The following is a 19,489-nucleotide window of genomic DNA, read 5'->3' on the forward strand; positions in this document are numbered from 1 at the left end:
TTGTTTGTGCTTGTTCTTTGTTTGAAACATGACAGCCCATTTGGCAGTTGGATAATGCTTTCCAACATCACTCAAGTTTCTCATTTATAAAATAAGACAACGTAATTTACTTGTTTTTCTTTCTTCATCTTTTTCCTCCACATTTAAGAGAAAAGAGCAGAGAGCAAAAACAATAAGATTTTTCTAATTTGAGAAATGAAATAAAATAAAGATTAGAGAAGGTAGATATGATGAAATGCAAACTGTGCAAGGTTAGAGCTAGGATTTCATGCTAGTCGGACCAGGCTAGCTTATGTTGGACTTGCGACACTAATGTTCATGATGCTAACTTCCTTGCAGTTAGGCACTCCAAGAAGATCCTCTGCTAAGAGGTTCATTGTCGCCGTTGTTGTAGTTATCGTACTCAGAGGAGAGGAAGTCATCTGAGGCGGCAGAGGTAGATGGTACCAATATCACCGATGCTAATAGGGTAAAGAGGTGAAAGTTGCAGAAGATAAGATTGGACTATGAAACACCGAATGAGTCCCAAAAACTCGGAGCTACTTCTTCAGAGATGCAGAAAATGATAGATTTGAGAGAGAAAGAAAATTAGGAATGAGAGCGCAAAAAATTCAAATCATAAATTTAAAATGAGAAAAGATTAAATCTTAAAAGTTTTTTTTTTTGGAAAAAATTTCAGTGAGCCAATTTCAAATTTCAAATTTCTTTTGTCAAACAAGAAAAAAGTTGTACGAAAAAATTGTTGTGCAACATGATACTACTGTGTTTTCTTACCTTTCACGTGTCATTCAACTAGAATACATACTTGTCCAGCACTCATTGCACCACATGTCAATCAAAGAACCATCCACTACATTCTTATTATATATTAATAAATAACTCATCGCACCACGTGTCAATCAAAGAACTATCCACTACATTCTTATTAATAATAAAAAAATAACTCATCGCACCATGTGTCAATCAAAGAATCATCGACTACATTCTTATTATATATTAATAAATATGAATAGACATTACAATTATATTAAATAATAGACCTCGTGAAATACTTGCCACGCCACCCAAAAGAAATAAAAAAATAAAACGTCCCAAAAACTTGTGCTGCTCAATGGGCTACAGACTACAGTATCCATAGAACAAAGCTGCATTGCCACTTACAAAGGTGAACTTTTCCGTCTTTTTCTCTCTGATTGAAAGGCTAGTGTTGTCATTTCCTGAAGTGCTAGAAGACAATGAAACATGATACCTTACTTGCAATACTCATGTTCCAGGAACGTAATATGAAACACTTCGAAAAGATGAAACAATTTGGGGTTAGGATAAACATCGAAGTACAAATATAATAATCAACAGAGGACTAGCAGTAACCCCGGGCTCAGAAAGAGCTACAGAATCTAAAGCCCATCAAAGAAATTGATTACATTACTCCTTTTTGTGTGCTAGCAAGTGGTAGGAATTTGTTGAAGTGGAAAGCCAACAAGAAACCTGAGTCCATTTTAGTATTCAAAATGTAGGTTACAAGCGCACACATTTAGATTAGAGGCTGAGATTTACTTTGTGGAACTGATTGCTGCTGCCTCTGCTATTAAGGAAATAGGTTGACGAGCCTGGAGGCAGGCACCTATATCAAATGGATGCAACTTAGAACCATAAAAAATGAGATTTACTCCGGGAAGCGTTACTTCCTTACTATCAGTTTCATCTGCCTCAGATTTTGTGTCAACTTGCCGCGCTTCTTCATTGAGCTTTGTCGCAGCTTCATAGCCAGGAGGGGAGGCAAAAGACCTGCACCATTATACAGTTTCTGAGAATTGTATTTAACTAATATCATGATACTAATTATCTCAAAAGCTTAAGTTGATAGGAGGAATCACATAAATGGTTATATCTCTAACACGCCTCTCATGCAAGAGATTTTTTTTGGATTTGCGTGAATTTTCTAGACCTTTCGATCATAGAAGTTATGATACCATGTTATGATACCATTTTCCCAAAAGCTTAAACTAATAGGAGGAAAAACATGAATGATTATATCTCTATCAACTAATACAGCAAAAACAAAAATACAAGCTATATAAATGAAGTTTTTATAAATTATTGTACTTTCAATTTTAAACTGGTAAAGGATTCCACAAGCAAATTTATTTTGTGATAATTGATTCCTCTGATAAAAAAGATAAATAAATAAAATAAATTCAACAATATTCAAGAACTTAATTTGTAAAAGTTTAACCAACCTAAGATTGCTGCCATCAAAGCACAAAATTTCACTTCCACAGCACTGCCGGTTAGCAAGTTTTAACCTTTGATTCTCACTAGTTGCTCCTGAAATTAGAGACGAAGGTTCTGCAAGTGGCTTCCATCTTCCGCTAGCATAGTTCATATGAAGTTGTGAAGATTCCTTAACTTGCTCTTTCTGGTAAAGAAGCTTTGCAGCAGGACCAGTTGCATGGTACACAGCACAAATGTCATGCAACTTTTTTCTTAAGCTTTGCATAGCATTATGGTGTTCACCAAATAAGCCAGATTGAAGCAACTGAGATGAAACTACCCTCTTACATATACTATTGCATAACTTTGGACTGAACAGCGGCATCCCAAATTCAACACCCAATGGAACCCAATCATAGTTCTCTTTAGCGGGTAAGAACTGCTCTGAATCTGCTCCTTTAAATAATCTCAGTATGCGAATATATCCAACTGTTTGTAGTTCAATCTTGTTTGCCAAGTCAGTCAAGAGAGAATTCAACTTTGAGCTTTCTTTTTCACTTATTCCTAAAGCTTCTCCAACGGGGTCAATTGATCCATCAGAGTTCTTTAGGGGCAAAGGGATATCCAAGGAAACCACTTTTCCAGATTCGTCGAGATCAAACTTACCAAGCGGCTGCACCAGGACAGCCGAATGTTTAAGAAGGGAATTTAAACAGTGCAGCAGTATACTTCCATTTACTAAATTTCCATCATGCTTTCCTCCCAAGCCTCCTACTGTAGAATCATCCCAAGACCATATGAGAGCTTTCACACAACCAGTCAGGGGAGCAGGAAGCAAGCGCAGAGACTGTCCTTTCATAAGGATAACTGAAAGAGGCCCACTAGCTGCATACGAATATAATACTAGTTTCATCCAAGGAGTCATAAAAGAATACGAGGGAGGACCAAAATGTACTGGACCAGTGGATCCTGGAAGAACTGATGACTGAGGAAGAGGCACCATGGACATAACTATATCATAGTCACGAAGAAACAAACGATCAAGAGTTTCTGGTGCAAGCGAAGCCAAGCTTTCACAGCGGAGAATGTCTACCCGATATTTCTTTTTCCCACTTATACTTGCATCATCTAACGAAGTAGTAGAATGGGTTGCAAATGCACTACTATGAACTGCTTCTGATGAAGTAGAAGCCTCCGCCAAATTATCTAGATCTAAATTATCACCACTCATCCTAAGTTCTGCAATAACAGAGTATTCTGATTTCCCAGCCGGAGGGATTTCAGCTTTCATAGAACTTGACTCATCAGTGCATGAAGTCACAACATCCATCTTGTTAAAACCTTTCTCCTCTTTTTCATTGGATGCAGTTCCACCTGCTTGTAGACATTCTAATACACAACGCAGGCTAAATGCATGATTTGCGAATTCCTGCAGCTCTCCCTCAAATTTTGCACCCTCCAGAGTGCCAAGATCCCTGCAAAGATCAGCAATGATGGCATGGCCTAATTTGCCGGCTTCATATAGTGTAACAGCATGAGATTTCAGGCCTGAAATAGGTTACAGGGAGAACATGGTCAGACTATAGTACACATAATAGCACCACAAGAATAATAGTTTTGCTATTGGTATACAGTACAAATACGAAAAAAAGCATGAACAAGTTAATAATGGATTTGGAAATCAATGAAAAGAAAATGAAATAGATTATCATGTAATGAAGATTATTAACCTTAGATTGATTGCTTATTTCTGGAAGTATGTGGTCAATGGAAGTTGAATTAGCTGCTAATTGTTAGTCAAATTATTTTTAAAAAATTCTCCTTAAACTTTAATACGCTAACAATGCAGAGAATAAATAAATATAATTAAAAGAATAAACAAAGAAAATAAAGCATTTGTTGCAGAGTATGTGTGTGTAACATACAAACCAAAAACAAATTCATTATTTATCAACAGGATCAGTATGTGCTGTATCGGATGAAAATCACCACCACAATACCCTTCATTATCTAGCCCGAAATCTTAGAACCATTCAATATCTCAAGTTGATATGGTAGAAGCCAAATTAATTACTCGCCTATTTTTTAAATCATCAACTATGTCAGTATTCTTTGCCATCAATGCTCTCAATCACTGGCTCTTTTGCAATTTAGGCAGCCCCAAAGTTGAATCCGTGATGACCAACAAATATGAAGTAAAGCATAAACCTAAACCTAAACCGGTGTTATTGTTATTTTCAAGACAAGCCACTCAATGTTTGGGAAGTCATACTATTTTGGGGTTTTGGTGTTTTATTCGATAGTTTAAACTGGTGCAAAAGTAGGATAGTGAGTGGTGATTACAGCAGAAGCCACCACCACCACTGAGGTCCAGTTTGGATAAACAGCTTAATTAAGCTCCTTTTGAAAAAATAGCTTAAACAATAAATGATTCTATTAAAAGTAGCTTATAAATACGTTATTTTGTGTTTGGATTTTTAGTTCTAAAAGTGTTTATTTTATAGAAATATGATAAAAAGTAGTAGTATTATGAGAGAAGTCATTTTTTTAAACTTCTCTATAAGCTCCTAAATAGCTTCTTAGAAAGCTGCAATTTGGTTTTGAAAATTACACTAGACATTAATACTACTACTTTTTATAAGTCAAAAGCTCAAAAAAGTCACTTTTGAAGCTTCCCAAATGTACCCTAAGTCACGTTAAATTAAAAGAAAAAGAAAAGTGTGAGAGAGGAGACATTCCTTCAGAGGTTGCGAAGTCTTCTCTATAATGCTTAACCCTACTTTCAGTTGTTGCATGTGTGCTGTTGTCTGCGACGTGAAGTAAAGATCAAGTTTCTACCACATTTGCCACGAAAACTCACAATCAACAAGTGTGAGCACCCTTCAGTCATCATCGACATCAACCACATGAGGATTGTCTAATCTTTCTCTTCCCAGAGCTCAAACTCGTCGGATGCGCCATTATTGAGAGCATCCTCCGGCAACATAAATTTCAGAGGATGAAGAGCACACCAACCAACAAGACTGAAGAGGCGATTGCCTTTGATTACCGATAGGACTTGATGGCGCCAGAGAAGAAAATTCTGATCATCGAGTCGGAGAGAGATATTCGGAAGAGAATGTGAGGGAGGCACAACTGCAGGCAGAGACATTTCCCAGCGGTGGCATTGGCGGAGGATCCATGCTTTTGCAATCTGAAGCTCTGATGCCATGATAGTTTGAGAGAGAGAGAGAGAGAGAGAGAGAGAGAGAGAGAGAGAGGGAGAGGAGAGGAGAGGAGAGGAGAGTTAGAAGAGAGAAGAAAGAGTTGAGAGAATTGAGAATGAATGTTTATTGTGTTATATCATTACTGAGTTTAAGCTCAGTTCACTGCTTATATACATCGCTGAGTAGCTTATTCAATAAGCTATTACAAAGGAGTAGAAGGGAGTTTTCATACCTTAGTTAGTTGTAAGATCTATCTATCTGCTACCAACTCTTAACAATCTAACAGATTCTACCTCTTCTAGACTTTTGCTTAGCTCACTCTTCAACTCACTCTATTAACTATTGTGGTCACCAGAGAAGAAAGAAGTAGCATTAGGGAGTGTTCTTAACCTTGATAATGGACGAAGAAGTTAAAGTTTGGGGTGGATGTGGTTAAGTGATGAGAATATAGGTGAGAGAAAATGTATGCGAGACCAAAAGTGAGAGACAGAAAAAGTAGTTCCACAAAATAAAGTACCCCAATTCTGGGGCCTCTTTAGAACAGCATTGGCAGACCCTCAAGATCTGGCGCTGTTATATTTTATTTTCTCTACTTGAAAGTACTCACTTCTAATGTGCATTACTAGAGAGAAGTTTTAGTTCACGAATTTATATGTTGAATAGACATGATCATGCATAAAACCAAATCCATTAGAATTGGAAATGGACTTATTAAGAACAGTAAGTGCTATCCCATTTTACATTGAAGAAATTATAGTGCCTATTTACATGGAATAACAACTCATTCAGTAGCTTGGTTTGTATAACATATAACTAGAAAACCTATATGATATGCAAAGAGACCAGAGAGACTTCGCACAGAATTCTGCAAGTTTGATTATTACGGCTCACTCACAGTCGATATTAATTTTATTAGGAAATATTGTCCCCTAAGATGACACCAGGGCTCCATTATTCTCATAGGGATGCAAGATACCTCTAGCACTAATATTTTACCCAAGGTGGTTAGAGCGATATAGGCAAAATGACGGATAATAAAAAGCTCTGTAGACAACTAGCTACTATTTTCCTTTATTTTGAGAACAATATAAATATTAAACTTATCAAACTCTGTCCATTCCTATCTATTATCTTATTGACAAAATGCTCAAAAATCAACAACGAAAGCTGGCGAATCATTAGCAAATAAATTTCAGCATGATGGAGAAGTGAAAGGAAACCTGGTGAAACAGAACCCATCATAAGATAGGATGTTATATTAGCATCTACTATGAAAGCTGCACGTGTATAGGCAGAACGTGGACCGTAATTTCCGGAACTTGAAGCATCTCCTTGCCGGTTGGAATCATTATTGATAACCATATTCTCAAGGGCTTGACCAAATTCATCGCTAACTATACTTCTACGAGACCCAGATGCACTTGTATCTTGAAGAATAGATGCTGGATCAATTACTTTCGTTGCCCATCCCAATCGACATACAAAAGAAGCAGCAGCCTGCAGTTGTGCCAAGTCTGCCTGTAGGGTACTTGCCAATTCAGTAACAGATGCGTTTTCATTTGAAACAACAAATACTGCATATAATAACCTGGAAGAATAGGAAAACCTTAGAATTAGGGACACAATGTACGTAAAGCAAGTTTAACAAAAAAGATACAGACTGAAATAAATGTTACTCTTCAATGGGATCTTCATAAGTCTGCTCCCTGTTGGAAACAAAACCTTCGAGCCTAGAAACTGAACAACCATAAATATAAAAATTCTCAAGCCAATTGATCAGATAGCCATTAACAAGTAAATGATCCACACAAGGACACAAAATAAAAAGATATTACTGATGAAGTATAATTGCACACAATAGGCTTTATAAGCCTCAGAATGATTACACAAGCACACCAACTATTAATATTTTACAAAATTTAATTCACCATAATTATTAACTACACAGCTGACCAATCATTAGCTAAGGCACAAGATACAGAAACATAACTAGTATCATTATTTTAGACAGTATTGAGTTTGGAATGGTTAGAATATACTTACTATTACCTAGAAATGAGTTGTTCATGAGGTTGAGTAGAAACTAATGTAAATGATAGAAGATATATCTATATTTTGGTTTTGCCAATTTGTTTGTGCAACCAAAACTAAAATTGTTAGGGACAATGACTGATGTACAACTCTCTGCCATATAGTTTAGCATATGCTTTGGACCATGATGTGTAAGGAATATCCTAAGCTTCAAGATTAAAACTTTAATTCTCCGTGAATATACCTCTAAGGATATTCAGAGTAAAACGTAGAGCACATTTTAACACATAGAACACACCTTTAAACCGATCATCAGGATATACAGGAACATCAAAATAGACCAATCCCCGTTTGTAAAGACCCTTGATAACATTCGGATCAAACAAGATGAATGAATTTGCCTCTTCCTTACACACTTTGTCTATTGTGGCCATTTCCTCTTCTGAGAGTTTCTAAAATAGCAGGAAAAAAAAAAAAAAACTATAAGACAAGGGAATATACAACTATCTGCACTTAACAAAAGTGACAACATTATTACATACAACTCTTCTTCCATACTCAAAGGGTCTTAAGCACAACTCACCTTAAATTCTTCCAATGTAAAGTTGACAAGACAAACTCCCCACCACGGTTCAATTGGAAAATCCACAGGTTGTGTTGGTAAAAGTTCTTTGGCAATTGATTTGTTCAATTTCCACATGATTTTCTGTAAAACCCAAGAAAAAAAATCCAAATTTTGAGAACATAGAGATGTTTATGAAAATCAAATTGAAATTTATGAGGGCCAGAATTAAGATACATTCCCTAGATAATTAAACAATGATAATGAGGCACGGACACTTTGCTGAGTTGCCGTGTCTACGTGTCGGACACGACACTCATCGACTCTCATCCAACACGTGTGTCTTCTGTGTCCAACTGCATCTTAATAAAAAATAAAAAATTCTTCTTCGGACACACTTAGACACACCTAAATACCATATGTCAGTGTGTCCAACTTTACTCTTAACATGTATTCTTAAAATGAGTTTAGAAATAGTATATATTATTATTTATTATAACAAAAAGTATTTTAAATACTCTATATAATTAAAAAAAGATATTAAAAACAGTTTAAAAATTAATTTATATTTTAATATCAATAAATATCAAAATATCATTACTCTAGAAAATACTTTATATTTTACATATATGTCGTGTTCCCGTGTTTTGTAACAAATTAAAATTCGCTTGTCCGCGTATCCTGTGTTATGTCATATCCCAGGTTGGTGTCAGTGTCCATGCATCATAAATGATCATGTAGATTTTGCTAATGAACACAGAAATATCAACCACATCCAGTCTGGTTGTGGTATATGATTGCATAAAAGGCAAACCTACATTTCTCCATTGAAGTTATTACATTTTATATCTCAATTTTACTCTTTACTATTTTCCTAATTATCAAAGTTTCCTACTCTAAACCCCATTAAGAAAGAAAATCACAAGCAATCATTCTGAAGTAACATATTGAATGTGATAAAACATATGTTTGCCCGTGTTCCATGGCCTTGAACCCTAGGCTGTGTTTGTATACTGAAACTCATTTGGTTGTGGATACAAGGACAGAGACATCAAAATTTTTGTCTGAGACAGAAAGTTCATGTATTTTCTGTACTTTCTAAAACTGAAGACAAAATAGCCATCTTCGCCATTTTGTCTATGTCTCTTGTCTCCATATTTCTAATAGAGATAGAATCCAAAAGCAACCTACGCTATGCTTTGAGGCTTCCCCGAGACAAACTATAGAAACAATTAGACACTACGGATAGAGATACAAACAAACATGGTCCTAGTATTTTGTTTGGTAATACATGAAGTCACCCATAAGCTCGTGTACCAAATCATTCACATTCCGGAACACTAGAATGTGATCGGGAATGCCCTCAAGATCACTGGATGAAATGGTGATGGTCAAAAGCCAGGAGGGAGACTGACGCGTAGGACAAGCAAACAATACCCTCTAATTAGTTGAGTTATTAAATACATGGGAATTGGATGGTATTCTCCATTTAAGGGTACCCTCAGTGACTGACAAACTATCAGCCATGATTGTGAATATGAGGCACTGCACACAGATTTTGTCTGATGGCAACTTGAAATGTTTGGTAATATGATTCAGATTATTCTATACAAAAAATGTCTCCTCCTGATAGAGAAATTAACGAAGTATAATAGCTAGAATTAAGAGAATCACTTCCTAGAATCAGGGAGGATTTCTTGGTAAACATGAACATCTCAAAAAGGCTAAGCTAGGAAGAGAAACCAAATAATAATACAACCAATTCACCAAATGATTAGGCAATCAGATTTGACCTAGTGTCTTTCTTGATACCTTGGTGATAGGCACAACATTGCAACAGCTGATGTCAAACATAAAATAATAGACTTGAAATCCATGTACCAATTATATATTAATGTTTGTCTATCGTAAATCAATCCAGTACCTTAGATCTGCACCTGTTCATTATATCAATAAATTCATTTCTTCCGATTCCTGTAAGCCTCAAAGCATCCGCAGCACTAAAATTTGGAATGCTGTCATAAGGTTGCTCTGCGTAAAATTAAACATTTAATAAATTCAAAAAACAGGCTTAATTGCAAATAAAGATTAGGTTGGTACAAATAACAAGGGAAGGGAAGGGCATCACAGGTACTAGAGTGGATTCTTTGATTGGCAGACTATAATATACAGTAACAACGAATCAGAAATAAATATAGGCTGCAAGGCAAGTAATGAAGTTACAACATAGAGTGCTACCTAGAATAGAGTGTGGTATAGGTTTCATGTGAAACCTGCTAAACTGAATGCCTATACGTCTATACAAACATGTGTAACTAGTAACATTATCATTGAGAATACATAAGTTCTGTGATATAACTTCTGAGATTAACAGAAGTTCTAAGATGTAGCTACTTGTAAACCCCCCCAACCCCCCCTTCCCTCCTTTTTTTACTATTTGGTCTCCATACACCAGCCTCTTGTCTTCTTAACCATTTTATCATTAATTCCAAACATTAGCACTAACCCTTGTTTTCAAGCATACTCAGGAAACCGCACAACTAGAAGCCCTTCTCCCTAACGTGATTGCTTTTTGAATAAAACAATCCCAAATTAAAGTTGCTATAACCATAATGGCTGTTGGATCGACATCAAATTCAACAGAAGATCTGCATAATTGCCAGGCATATGATCACCTCATGATATGTTTCCTCACATATATGGCTCGCTTTATATATATACTACCATCAACCTGTAATCAATACATATCACATTTCATCTCATAGCACCAATTTGCTCCCTCTATTTAAACTTAGAAGCATCACCTCCTGACTTCAGGGACATTCCTATTTACCAACTACTTATTCACACCACCCGACTTTACAGAAAAGATTTTGTTAGACAAGTAGACAACCAACCAGGATTATTAAAGCAACTCTCAATTTAAGAACAATCTAACATTCCAGTTCTATCCATTCAAGTTACAGATGAATCATCAGTCAGAAAATATATCATACAAAATTTTTGTTGGTATTAGAAAGGCTCATTAAGATGGCCAGACACGTGGTGGGGGGAGGAGGAAAAGAAAAACAAAAAACAAAACAAAACACTTCATTGCAAGTTATATAGAGGGAAAAAAATTCAGAGCCATCATGGAGAGCAAATGCACTAGAGAAATTAAACAAGTAAAATATACCATTTTTCATTACTTCAAAGATCATATCACAATAATATCTGAAAGGTGATATCCTCATGACACGGCAGACATACTCGGCTAGATGATACGGGAAAAGCTGCGAAAGAAAGGAATAAATAAATAAATACAGGTGGCTTGCAATGAAAGCATACAAGAGCACTGCCCAGTGCCCAATATTTAACTAGTATATACATCTTGCATTGAATTTTTAAAATTTTAGATAAAATACGATTCAGGAACAAAAAGGGACTGCCGAGTACACAAGTGTCAGTGGCTAACTCAACAGCTTGAATCTGTGACCTTGAGGTCACATGAAGATAAACCAGTTGTTGCTCCAAGGAGTCTCCTACTATTGAAATGATTCAATAGAGAGTGCAAAACAATATCCAGAAATATGTGCGTGCATATGAAGTTTGACAAAAAAAAAAAAAATGAAATTCCATTCCTGGCGAATAAGTGGAAATGCTTCCTATGCCTAATACCACACAGGATGACACTATCAACGGACTTCTTGAAAGGACTGCCAAAGCCAATTATCTTGGTTGATGTTGATAGGCTCAATAAACATGCTCAAGGTCATCCCTCTTTCACACCAAGGAAATGACAGCATTGTTTGTTACGGAGGAAGTTTTGCTTTATGGATTTCCAAAGACCATAGTTTCCATTAGTGGGGAGTTCTTCAAGAGTAACTTCTGGAATTACGGTGAAGGGCTCATTTATGCCCTGACTATTTCTTGTTACTTCTCTACATCTCATACGTGTTTCATAATACTTTGCATGCTTCTGAGGTTTATTTTCCCAACTAGTGGATTATCATATTCCTTATTATATACAGAATTTATACCATATTTTCTGTCTTACATGATACTAGTTTTAACAAAACATTATCCAACAACTACAGTAAAAACAAAAGACCTGCTATTTTAGTTAAAAAGTTGACATTATTTTATCTTTTCAGCATTAAAACTCCAATTAAGTAGGGATATAATGTTCTAGAACAATTTATTTAATATACAAATTGCAGTAAAAAGAACGAGACAGGTATTTAGTACAGCACATACAGCAAGATTCTTCCGCAAGTACTGCATCATGTCTTCATAATATTCGCTTTCTCTACAAACCTTTCGAGCAAAACAATTATTCCATTGGAGTCTCTTCTTTATGCAACTTTCAATTATCCTGCAGAGCAATTCCCATGGCCAACAAAATTAAAGGAAATGTTAATTATGTACTTCTAAAATGTATAGTCAAGGAATCAACACATGAAAACCAAAAACTGATGTGTGACATATTTTGAATATCTATTATTCACAAGAGAAATAATTTTTAAAATTATGTTAATATAATTGAAAACTTGATCTCAATCTAAAGAAATAACAAAAAAAGATATAATGTCTATATTTTTTTTTTTAAATGTGAAACTGAGAAAAAATGAAGAAACTGGACAGTTTTATTTCTCAGAAAGTGGGGAGCAATGAGTAACCGGAGAACAGTTTTATAACCATTTATGTGTTTATTTTTTACAATGAACAATAAGGATAAAATTGTAAACTGAAATTGGGGACCAAAACAGTTATCAATCTACCTTAATCCTCGTCATAATGGGTATAGATAAGTAAATAAATAAACTACTCATGAATGAATGAGAATTTTCTTGAGTGTACATTGCATAATAATAGATTTTTATTTTCCAGCTAATAACCCAAGGAAAAGATTCATCAAACCAGTGAAAATTTAGGGGGGTGTTTGACAACAGCTAAAACTCAGCTAACCAAGTACAAAGTGGCCTAGTTCTTTTAAATTATTTTTTGGTAGCTCCACAAATATTTTAAGGTGCATGCTATGGTAAAGAGGAAAAAAAAGAGAATGAAGATTCTCTTTGATAAATAGTTAGATATCTATTTAGAAGAATATGTCATTTTATTTTTTTTAATTTTTAAGGTAGATTATATACTCGTCTTCATTCTCTCCACACAAAAACCTCTTCATAAAATTGTCCATATTTTAAATGAGCCTAACCTAGTAAAATAATAATAATTTTAAGTTGGTTATTTCATCCCACAATACAGTAGTCAATCTCGTTGGATCTCATGGGATCTCGGCAACCAATCCCATCCCAGCATGCATCCGAGAAGAGACCAGATGAAATCTAGGTTTTTATATTCCAGATGTCCCAGCTGGGATCCTGGTGGGATCTGGGCCAAAATCTAAGCCTTTCTCAGCAAATGCAACTGGGATCTTACACGGGTGTTGAAACCCGACTTTGCCTCTTTATAACAACTTCTATGATGGTTTTAAGAGAGGTATATGGGTAATTTCACTGCCCTTCTATCATGATGATTGGTTATTGACAACTTAAATTAGGATTTATGACTTTATGAGTTTATTTAGTATGGATTATGGAACTAGTATGAAATATAGAACTTAAGATTTTGGATTATTAGTTATGATGCTTAATACATGGTTTCTCTTGATTTTCTGCTTTTTTTAAAAAGAAAAAAAAGTTATATACAATATAGATGTTATTCATATCACAGAATTTCCATCTACCTTTGTTCAAATCCCAGCCATCCCATGTCCGTAGATCCCATCATCCCAGTTTTGGGCCAGACGAGATCCAGGATTGACTAGTATGTTTCATCCCAATTTTCTCCCTAGATCCCACCACCACCCACTCCTGTAACCACCACATACTGTCACCCCACAACCACCACCCAAGTTCACCCGTATGCCACTGGCAACCTCTGCCCAGCACCGGGAACAACCCCAAGTCATTGGTAACCACCATCTGGTGCCAGCACCATCCAGTCCATCCTGTGTTGTTTTCGGTACCATCCCATCCCATCCTATTTATTATGTACGCCTACCTCCAATTTACCAAAAACAAGCAAAGGAAACATATCTAGCAAGAGACCAGTCATGTTGAAACAAGCTTACAAAAATCAGAGGATGTATATCTTTTCCTCTCCTATAAGTAAAGCTAAAATCTGAAAACGGATTAGCCAGGATTCAAATTAAACACTGTACAAAAATAAGCTAATGAAAAATCATAGAACTTTGCACCAAGTAATTCTTAAAAAGGGGAGTTGATCACATTCGGAAATTAAAGGCTATTGCATAGCATATTAAGTCTAACATATGCAACAACACATGGAAATTTTCAAATATTGATTGCTCAATACTAAATGTTGCACCACTATCCAACTGCAGGGCCATTTCAGCAACAATAAAAGAGGCAGTTGTTGACTTGATGTTACTGGATAACAAAATGGGTTTTGTAATTTATTAAGATTCTCCAAATGGGTTCTGATAATAATCTTGTAAGGAAACAATTCAAAGAAATACAGAAAAGAAATAGCATTTAGGCAAAAATAGAAGGCAATTTTATCTTTTTCATAATTTTTTTTAACAAAATCCCAGAAAATGATAAAAATGGAGATGCAAATCAAACAGGCTCATACCTCAGTATCTTATTTTCATGGATCCAACATACAAAGTTATCTACCCTTGTTTTCCCTACTAATTAGGGTTGGTTAGGCTGATCAAACCAAGTTATGTGCTTCTACTAGTCTTCTCTTCCTATCTTCTAAACCACATATGTTATCATAACTTTCTTTTTCCCTAATGCACACTTTTTTCAATTCTATCTTGTCCAGTTTGTTCACTCTTTAATAGAACATTCTCAAACTGCAATCTCTTAGCACATCACGAGAAAAATTATGGTAATTAGAGCCCCAAGTGACGGAGACTCCGAACCCTGAACTCTTAAAACAGTGAGGACTTAATTTAGGTTAGAACTGAAAGCATGGAGATTTTGCAAGGAAGCATGAGGAAGCTACTCTAACCTTCTGTGCCATTCTTCTTTGGAAGAGAGGGTAAGTTGAATTCGCTTGGGAAGGTTCTCCCATGGACACTCTTCCTTGATCGCTTTTTGCAACAGCTGTTCCTCAACGGTGACAGAAGCACGCTGCATTTCTCACTTGCTGCAATCCAAGCAAGAAGCAAGACGAAACGGATCGAAATGAAGGGAATAATGGTGAGAGTGATCTATGTATTCAGATCTGGTTGAGCGAGATGGTGGAGGTGCTACCATCAACAAACAACAACTACGTATGACTTCAGTACGGGTGGGAAAGAAATCAATTTGACCAAATTGAACTTTCTATTTACTTGCTTTATAGTTTTACACGCGCACTCAATTTTTTTATTCAGGAAATAATATTTTTTTACCTACGAATGTTATTTAAGAAAAAATAAAAATAACTTTATGAGCTTCTTTCTGTGACTAAAAAATTTTAATATGGAAGTAATATGAGTAATATATTTTAACATAGTAATTTTTGGTGTTTTTTAAAATTGTAGGAGTACACAAATTGGACCATCTAATTTGTGTTTAAAAAGTGGAAAAAAATTCAGAGTACACAAATCGGATTGTTCGATTTGTGTTAAAAAATTAAAAAAAACTCAGAGTACATAAATCAGACCATACGAGTTATTTGATTTTAAAATTTTACTTAAGAAATCGTATGTTCCGATTTGTGGTTGGACAAATATAAATTTCAGAAGTTAGAAAACGGACCCTCCGAATTGTTTGTTGTTGTCAATTTTTTTCATGAAATGGAATATCTAAAACAACTCGACCCTCCGAGTTATTCCATTAACACCACATGGCCGTGAAGCACATGTATTCCTCATATCCGAGTTTAACACCATTGTTATTTCCATATTCAAATTAAAAAGTGTCTTTCGTTATTATTAAATGTTGGTTTAGATCAATGGGAGTGGGGCTATAGCAACAAAAAAAATAGTGCAAGGATGGTTATAGATGGTTATTAAAAAAATATTAAATTGAAATGCTAATAGTAACTGAAATTGATTGTGAAATATAAATATTTTGAAGAAATTTACTATATAGCTTAGCTTACATGATATTTTATCAATTGAGACCTTTAGATTTAAGTGTCATTTAGCTTCTTTAGATACGTGTAAGAGATGTAACAAGGCACAAGAGATTATGAAGTGTTGTTTTAGAGACTGTGAATGATCAAAGACAATTTGGCATATGTTGGATCTTAATATCTTGGACTCGACGGCTAATACTACTTTTGAAGAGTGGTTTTGGAAGGCCTTGGCTAACAATGAGATGTTTTTTGGTGTAGGACTTTAGTGGGTATCGAAACATAGGTGCAATGACATATTCAACACTGACAATTCTTGGACAAACCACAAGGTTGTTGTCTTGGCCAGAATTACCGTCAAGGACTTACAGGTTTACAGGAATCGAAACAATGCCTTTAGATTTCTTCGAAATTGTCTGTGTTGGGAACCGCCGGTAGGCAACAGTTTTAAAGTTAATTATGATACAAACTTGTATCTAGATTCAAATTTAGCGGAATTTTGGTGTATTATTAGAGATTCTAAGGGAGATTGGATCTTAGGCTGCTCTGGAAGCATTCCACCTGTTCTATCATCAAATGTGAATTATTTGCTGCTTAGAGGGGCTGGTTTTAGCTTGAGATTGTGGTTTGAGGGATATTATATGTGAAACAGATTGTTTTGATATTCTGTCAATCATGCATGAGCTTACAAGTGGGTATTCATCTGAAGTAACAGATTTGGTTCACAAGATTCAGGAGTTTTGATTTCGTACTGAGCTTGTTCACGTTGAGTGGGTGTCCCGAGAAGTAAATAGAGCTGCAGATTGGATGGCTACATATGATGCTAAGAGTAACTCCAATCATGTTATTTGGTCTAAGTCTTGTGTTGATCTCCAATAAATTATCTGCTCGGATATAAAATAGTGTTTGCTTTGTTTCTTTCCATGTTTAGACACACACAAAAAATGTTGGTTTAGATTAATTTAGTTGAATGAAAAAAATTACTTTTAATAAAAAATAAAAGAAAAATAGATTTGGATCCTCTAAAATTTAAATTTTATTTTAGAGAGTAAAATGTGATCTCTCATCATTAATTTTATAGGTGGGACCAAGAATAAATATAAAAAAAAAAACTATTCAAGGGTAGAAAATTACACTTTACTCTCTAAAATGAAATTCAGACTTTAGATTCAAATCCAAGAAAAATATTAGATATCCAACAAGAAGATAAAATTTCTTACAAAATTTTAGACTTCTCAAAGAACTTTTTGTTGCTCCTGATATTTCTTTTGGAGAGGACAAATTTTTAAATTTTCCTTTTAAGCTTCAAACTTTTATTCGAATCGCAATGAATTGAACTTTACACCACTTTTAAAACTTAAATTTCAGAATATATTTTATTATGAACTTTGATTTGTATTGTTGATTAACATTTGATTCTTTTTTACTTTCCAATTAATAATGAGTTTGAAATTAGCCACTGTACTTCAATAAAATATATTGACGTAGGTTAAAAAATTTCTAAAAAAAATTATTCACTTAAAAAATGTGTTGAATAAAGAGAAATTTTCAAATAATTTGCTAATATGATTTTTACCTCTTTAACTCTTTTATGATAACTTTTGTTTTTTGATTACTAACTTCTTTTACATTAATTTTATTGCTAAAAGTGTAATTTAAAGATTGTGAACATTCCTTCTCAACATTGTTTTCATATTCAATGGATAAAGGTTTAACAAATTTATCGAGATTACTGGTTAGTGTGAAATCATTCTCAATGATAAAATTTGTTACTTGTTTAACTCATCCTAAATTTTTAACCACTCTTTCAAATTCAATGCACTCAATATCCTTGCTTATTATATAATTCACCTATTATTTCATTTTCCTTCACTTGAGGTTCCAACTTTCTTCCATACCACTCTCTTTAGTTGACTTTATTTTTACGCGTACGTTTGATGGTAGTACAATAAAAGAGAGGATAGGCATGCTTGTAGTAATTGGGTTCATTAATTTTCTGAGACGATCTAATTTTTCTTCTTGTTTTTGAATGATGGGTTTAAACTCGTTTTGTTCTTGAATTAATGGTTGAATAGGTTCTTCTATTAAGAGTCGTGGAGAAAAAGATAATTGATTATCTTGGAGAAAATCATAGCATATAAAAGGTGATTCACAAGGATAAGAATATTGAGATGGTAATTAACATTTATTTTCACGTGAAACATAACATTAAAATTTGTTAACTGTGGACACAAAAATTGTTTAATTTTGACACAAAAAATTCTTAATTTTAACACTGAATTTTTTAAAGTTATTTGATACTGCAGTTTTTTTTTCTTCTTATTTTTCTTCTTTTTTCTTTATTCGTGCAGAATTTTTGTATTTTTATTATAAAGTTATATATATATATTTTAAGTTTTTTGTGTTTATCGTAAAAAAGATCTAAATAAAAAATAGTATAATTTTTTATTTTTATTCGTTTTTTTATTTGTTTAATTTTTTTTATTCTTTGTAGAGGATGAAATAATAAAAATTATAAGAGTGTGAAACAAAAAAAAGTATGAAAATAAGAAGAAGGAGAAAAAATTGTTTGGAAAACATATATAAAAAATAGCATAAAATTTTTTTAACCGTGATATAGAAATTTTTTAATTTTGACACTAAATTTTTTTAAACGTGACTCATAAAATAAAATGTTACAGTTTTTTTTTTGATGAAGAAGACAATGCTGAAAAAGAATTGTACAAAAATATAAAACAGAATGTTGTAATTTTTTTATTCATTTTTCTTTAAAAAGAAAAGAAGACAACAATGCTAAAGGAAAAAAAGAAGAGAGAGGATGAGAAGGAGATGATATAATAATGATGATAACAATGATAATGAATACAAAACTTTTTTATGAGGAAGGGGACAATAATCTCCTAAATTTTTTTATATAAATTATATATAAATTTTAATTTAATTTTTGTAAAATTTTTGTTTTAATTTTATTTTATTATAAAATTAATTTTTGATTTTTCTCTAATGTTTTTATTTAGTTTTGTCTTTGATAATGAAAAAGAACGAAAAAGAAAAAGATAATAGAAAAGAAGAGCTTATGAAAAAAAAGATATGTAAATTTTGATTTAATCAAATTTGGTTAAGAAAAAAATTTGATTATTTAGTATTTTTTTAATTTTTTAATTTGTTTTAGATTTTAATATAATTAAGACATTATATTTATAATATCTTCAATTAGTTTCCGTAACAAACAGTGGCGGAGCTTGAAACAAAATTTGGGGGAGCAGATAAAAAATAATTGTCAAGATGCTTTTGATATGAATTTCATTTAAGATAAACTCGTCTAAACTCGTCTAACATCATCTCTCTGATTTAGGTGATATTGCCAAATTTAAATCCGTTTTTCAGGGTCTCGTTCCAAAAA

The 19,489-nt window shown here is 33.9% G+C and overlaps 1 protein-coding gene across 5 annotated transcripts; it reads right to left on the reverse strand.

Moving 5' to 3' along the window:
• Positions 1–895: 895 nt before the first annotated feature.
• LOC112795609 (uncharacterized) lies at positions 896–15,398 on the reverse strand. 5 transcript variants are annotated; one of them, XM_025837623.3, is made up of 10 exons: positions 15,034–15,398; positions 12,250–12,367; positions 11,189–11,285; positions 9,938–10,044; positions 8,035–8,157; positions 7,750–7,903; positions 7,097–7,157; positions 6,641–7,008; positions 2,241–3,762; positions 896–1,788 (listed from the first exon to the last, which is right to left on the reverse strand). In XM_025837623.3, the coding sequence occupies exons 1-10, from the start codon at positions 15,159–15,161 to the stop codon at positions 1,554–1,556; spliced, it is 2,913 nt and encodes a 970-aa protein (XP_025693408.1). In that variant the 5' UTR covers positions 15,162–15,398; the 3' UTR covers positions 896–1,553. The 5 variants fall into 5 exon arrangements, with proteins under 5 accessions (XP_025693408.1, XP_072090852.1, XP_072090850.1 ...); XM_072234751.1 differs by having other exon boundaries at positions 9,951–10,044; positions 15,034–15,339; XM_072234749.1 differs by having other exon boundaries at positions 13,739–15,334.
• Between the last annotated feature and the right edge of the window lie 4,091 nt (positions 15,399–19,489).

The sequence above is a fragment of the Arachis hypogaea genome, chromosome 4, assembly GCF_003086295.3.
Source record: "Arachis hypogaea cultivar Tifrunner chromosome 4, arahy.Tifrunner.gnm2.J5K5, whole genome shotgun sequence".
NCBI lineage: Eukaryota > Viridiplantae > Streptophyta > Magnoliopsida > Fabales > Fabaceae > Arachis > Arachis hypogaea.

What these genes read in the sequence shown, in the direction of transcription:
- LOC112795609 (XM_025837623.3), bottom strand. Translation starts at nt 15,161, where the DNA reads ATGCAGCGTGCTTCTGTCACCGTTGAGGAACAGCTGTTGCAAAAAGCG. An exon ending in CTTTGAAGTAATGAAAAATG is followed by an intron (nt 10,045 to 11,188) that starts GTATATTTTACT and finishes AATTTTACGCAG; the next exon opens with AGCAACCTTATGACAGCATT. An exon ending in TATGAAGATCCCATTGAAGA is followed by an intron (nt 7,009 to 7,096) that starts GTAACATTTATT and finishes CTATTCTTCCAG; the next exon opens with GTTATTATATGCAGTATTTG.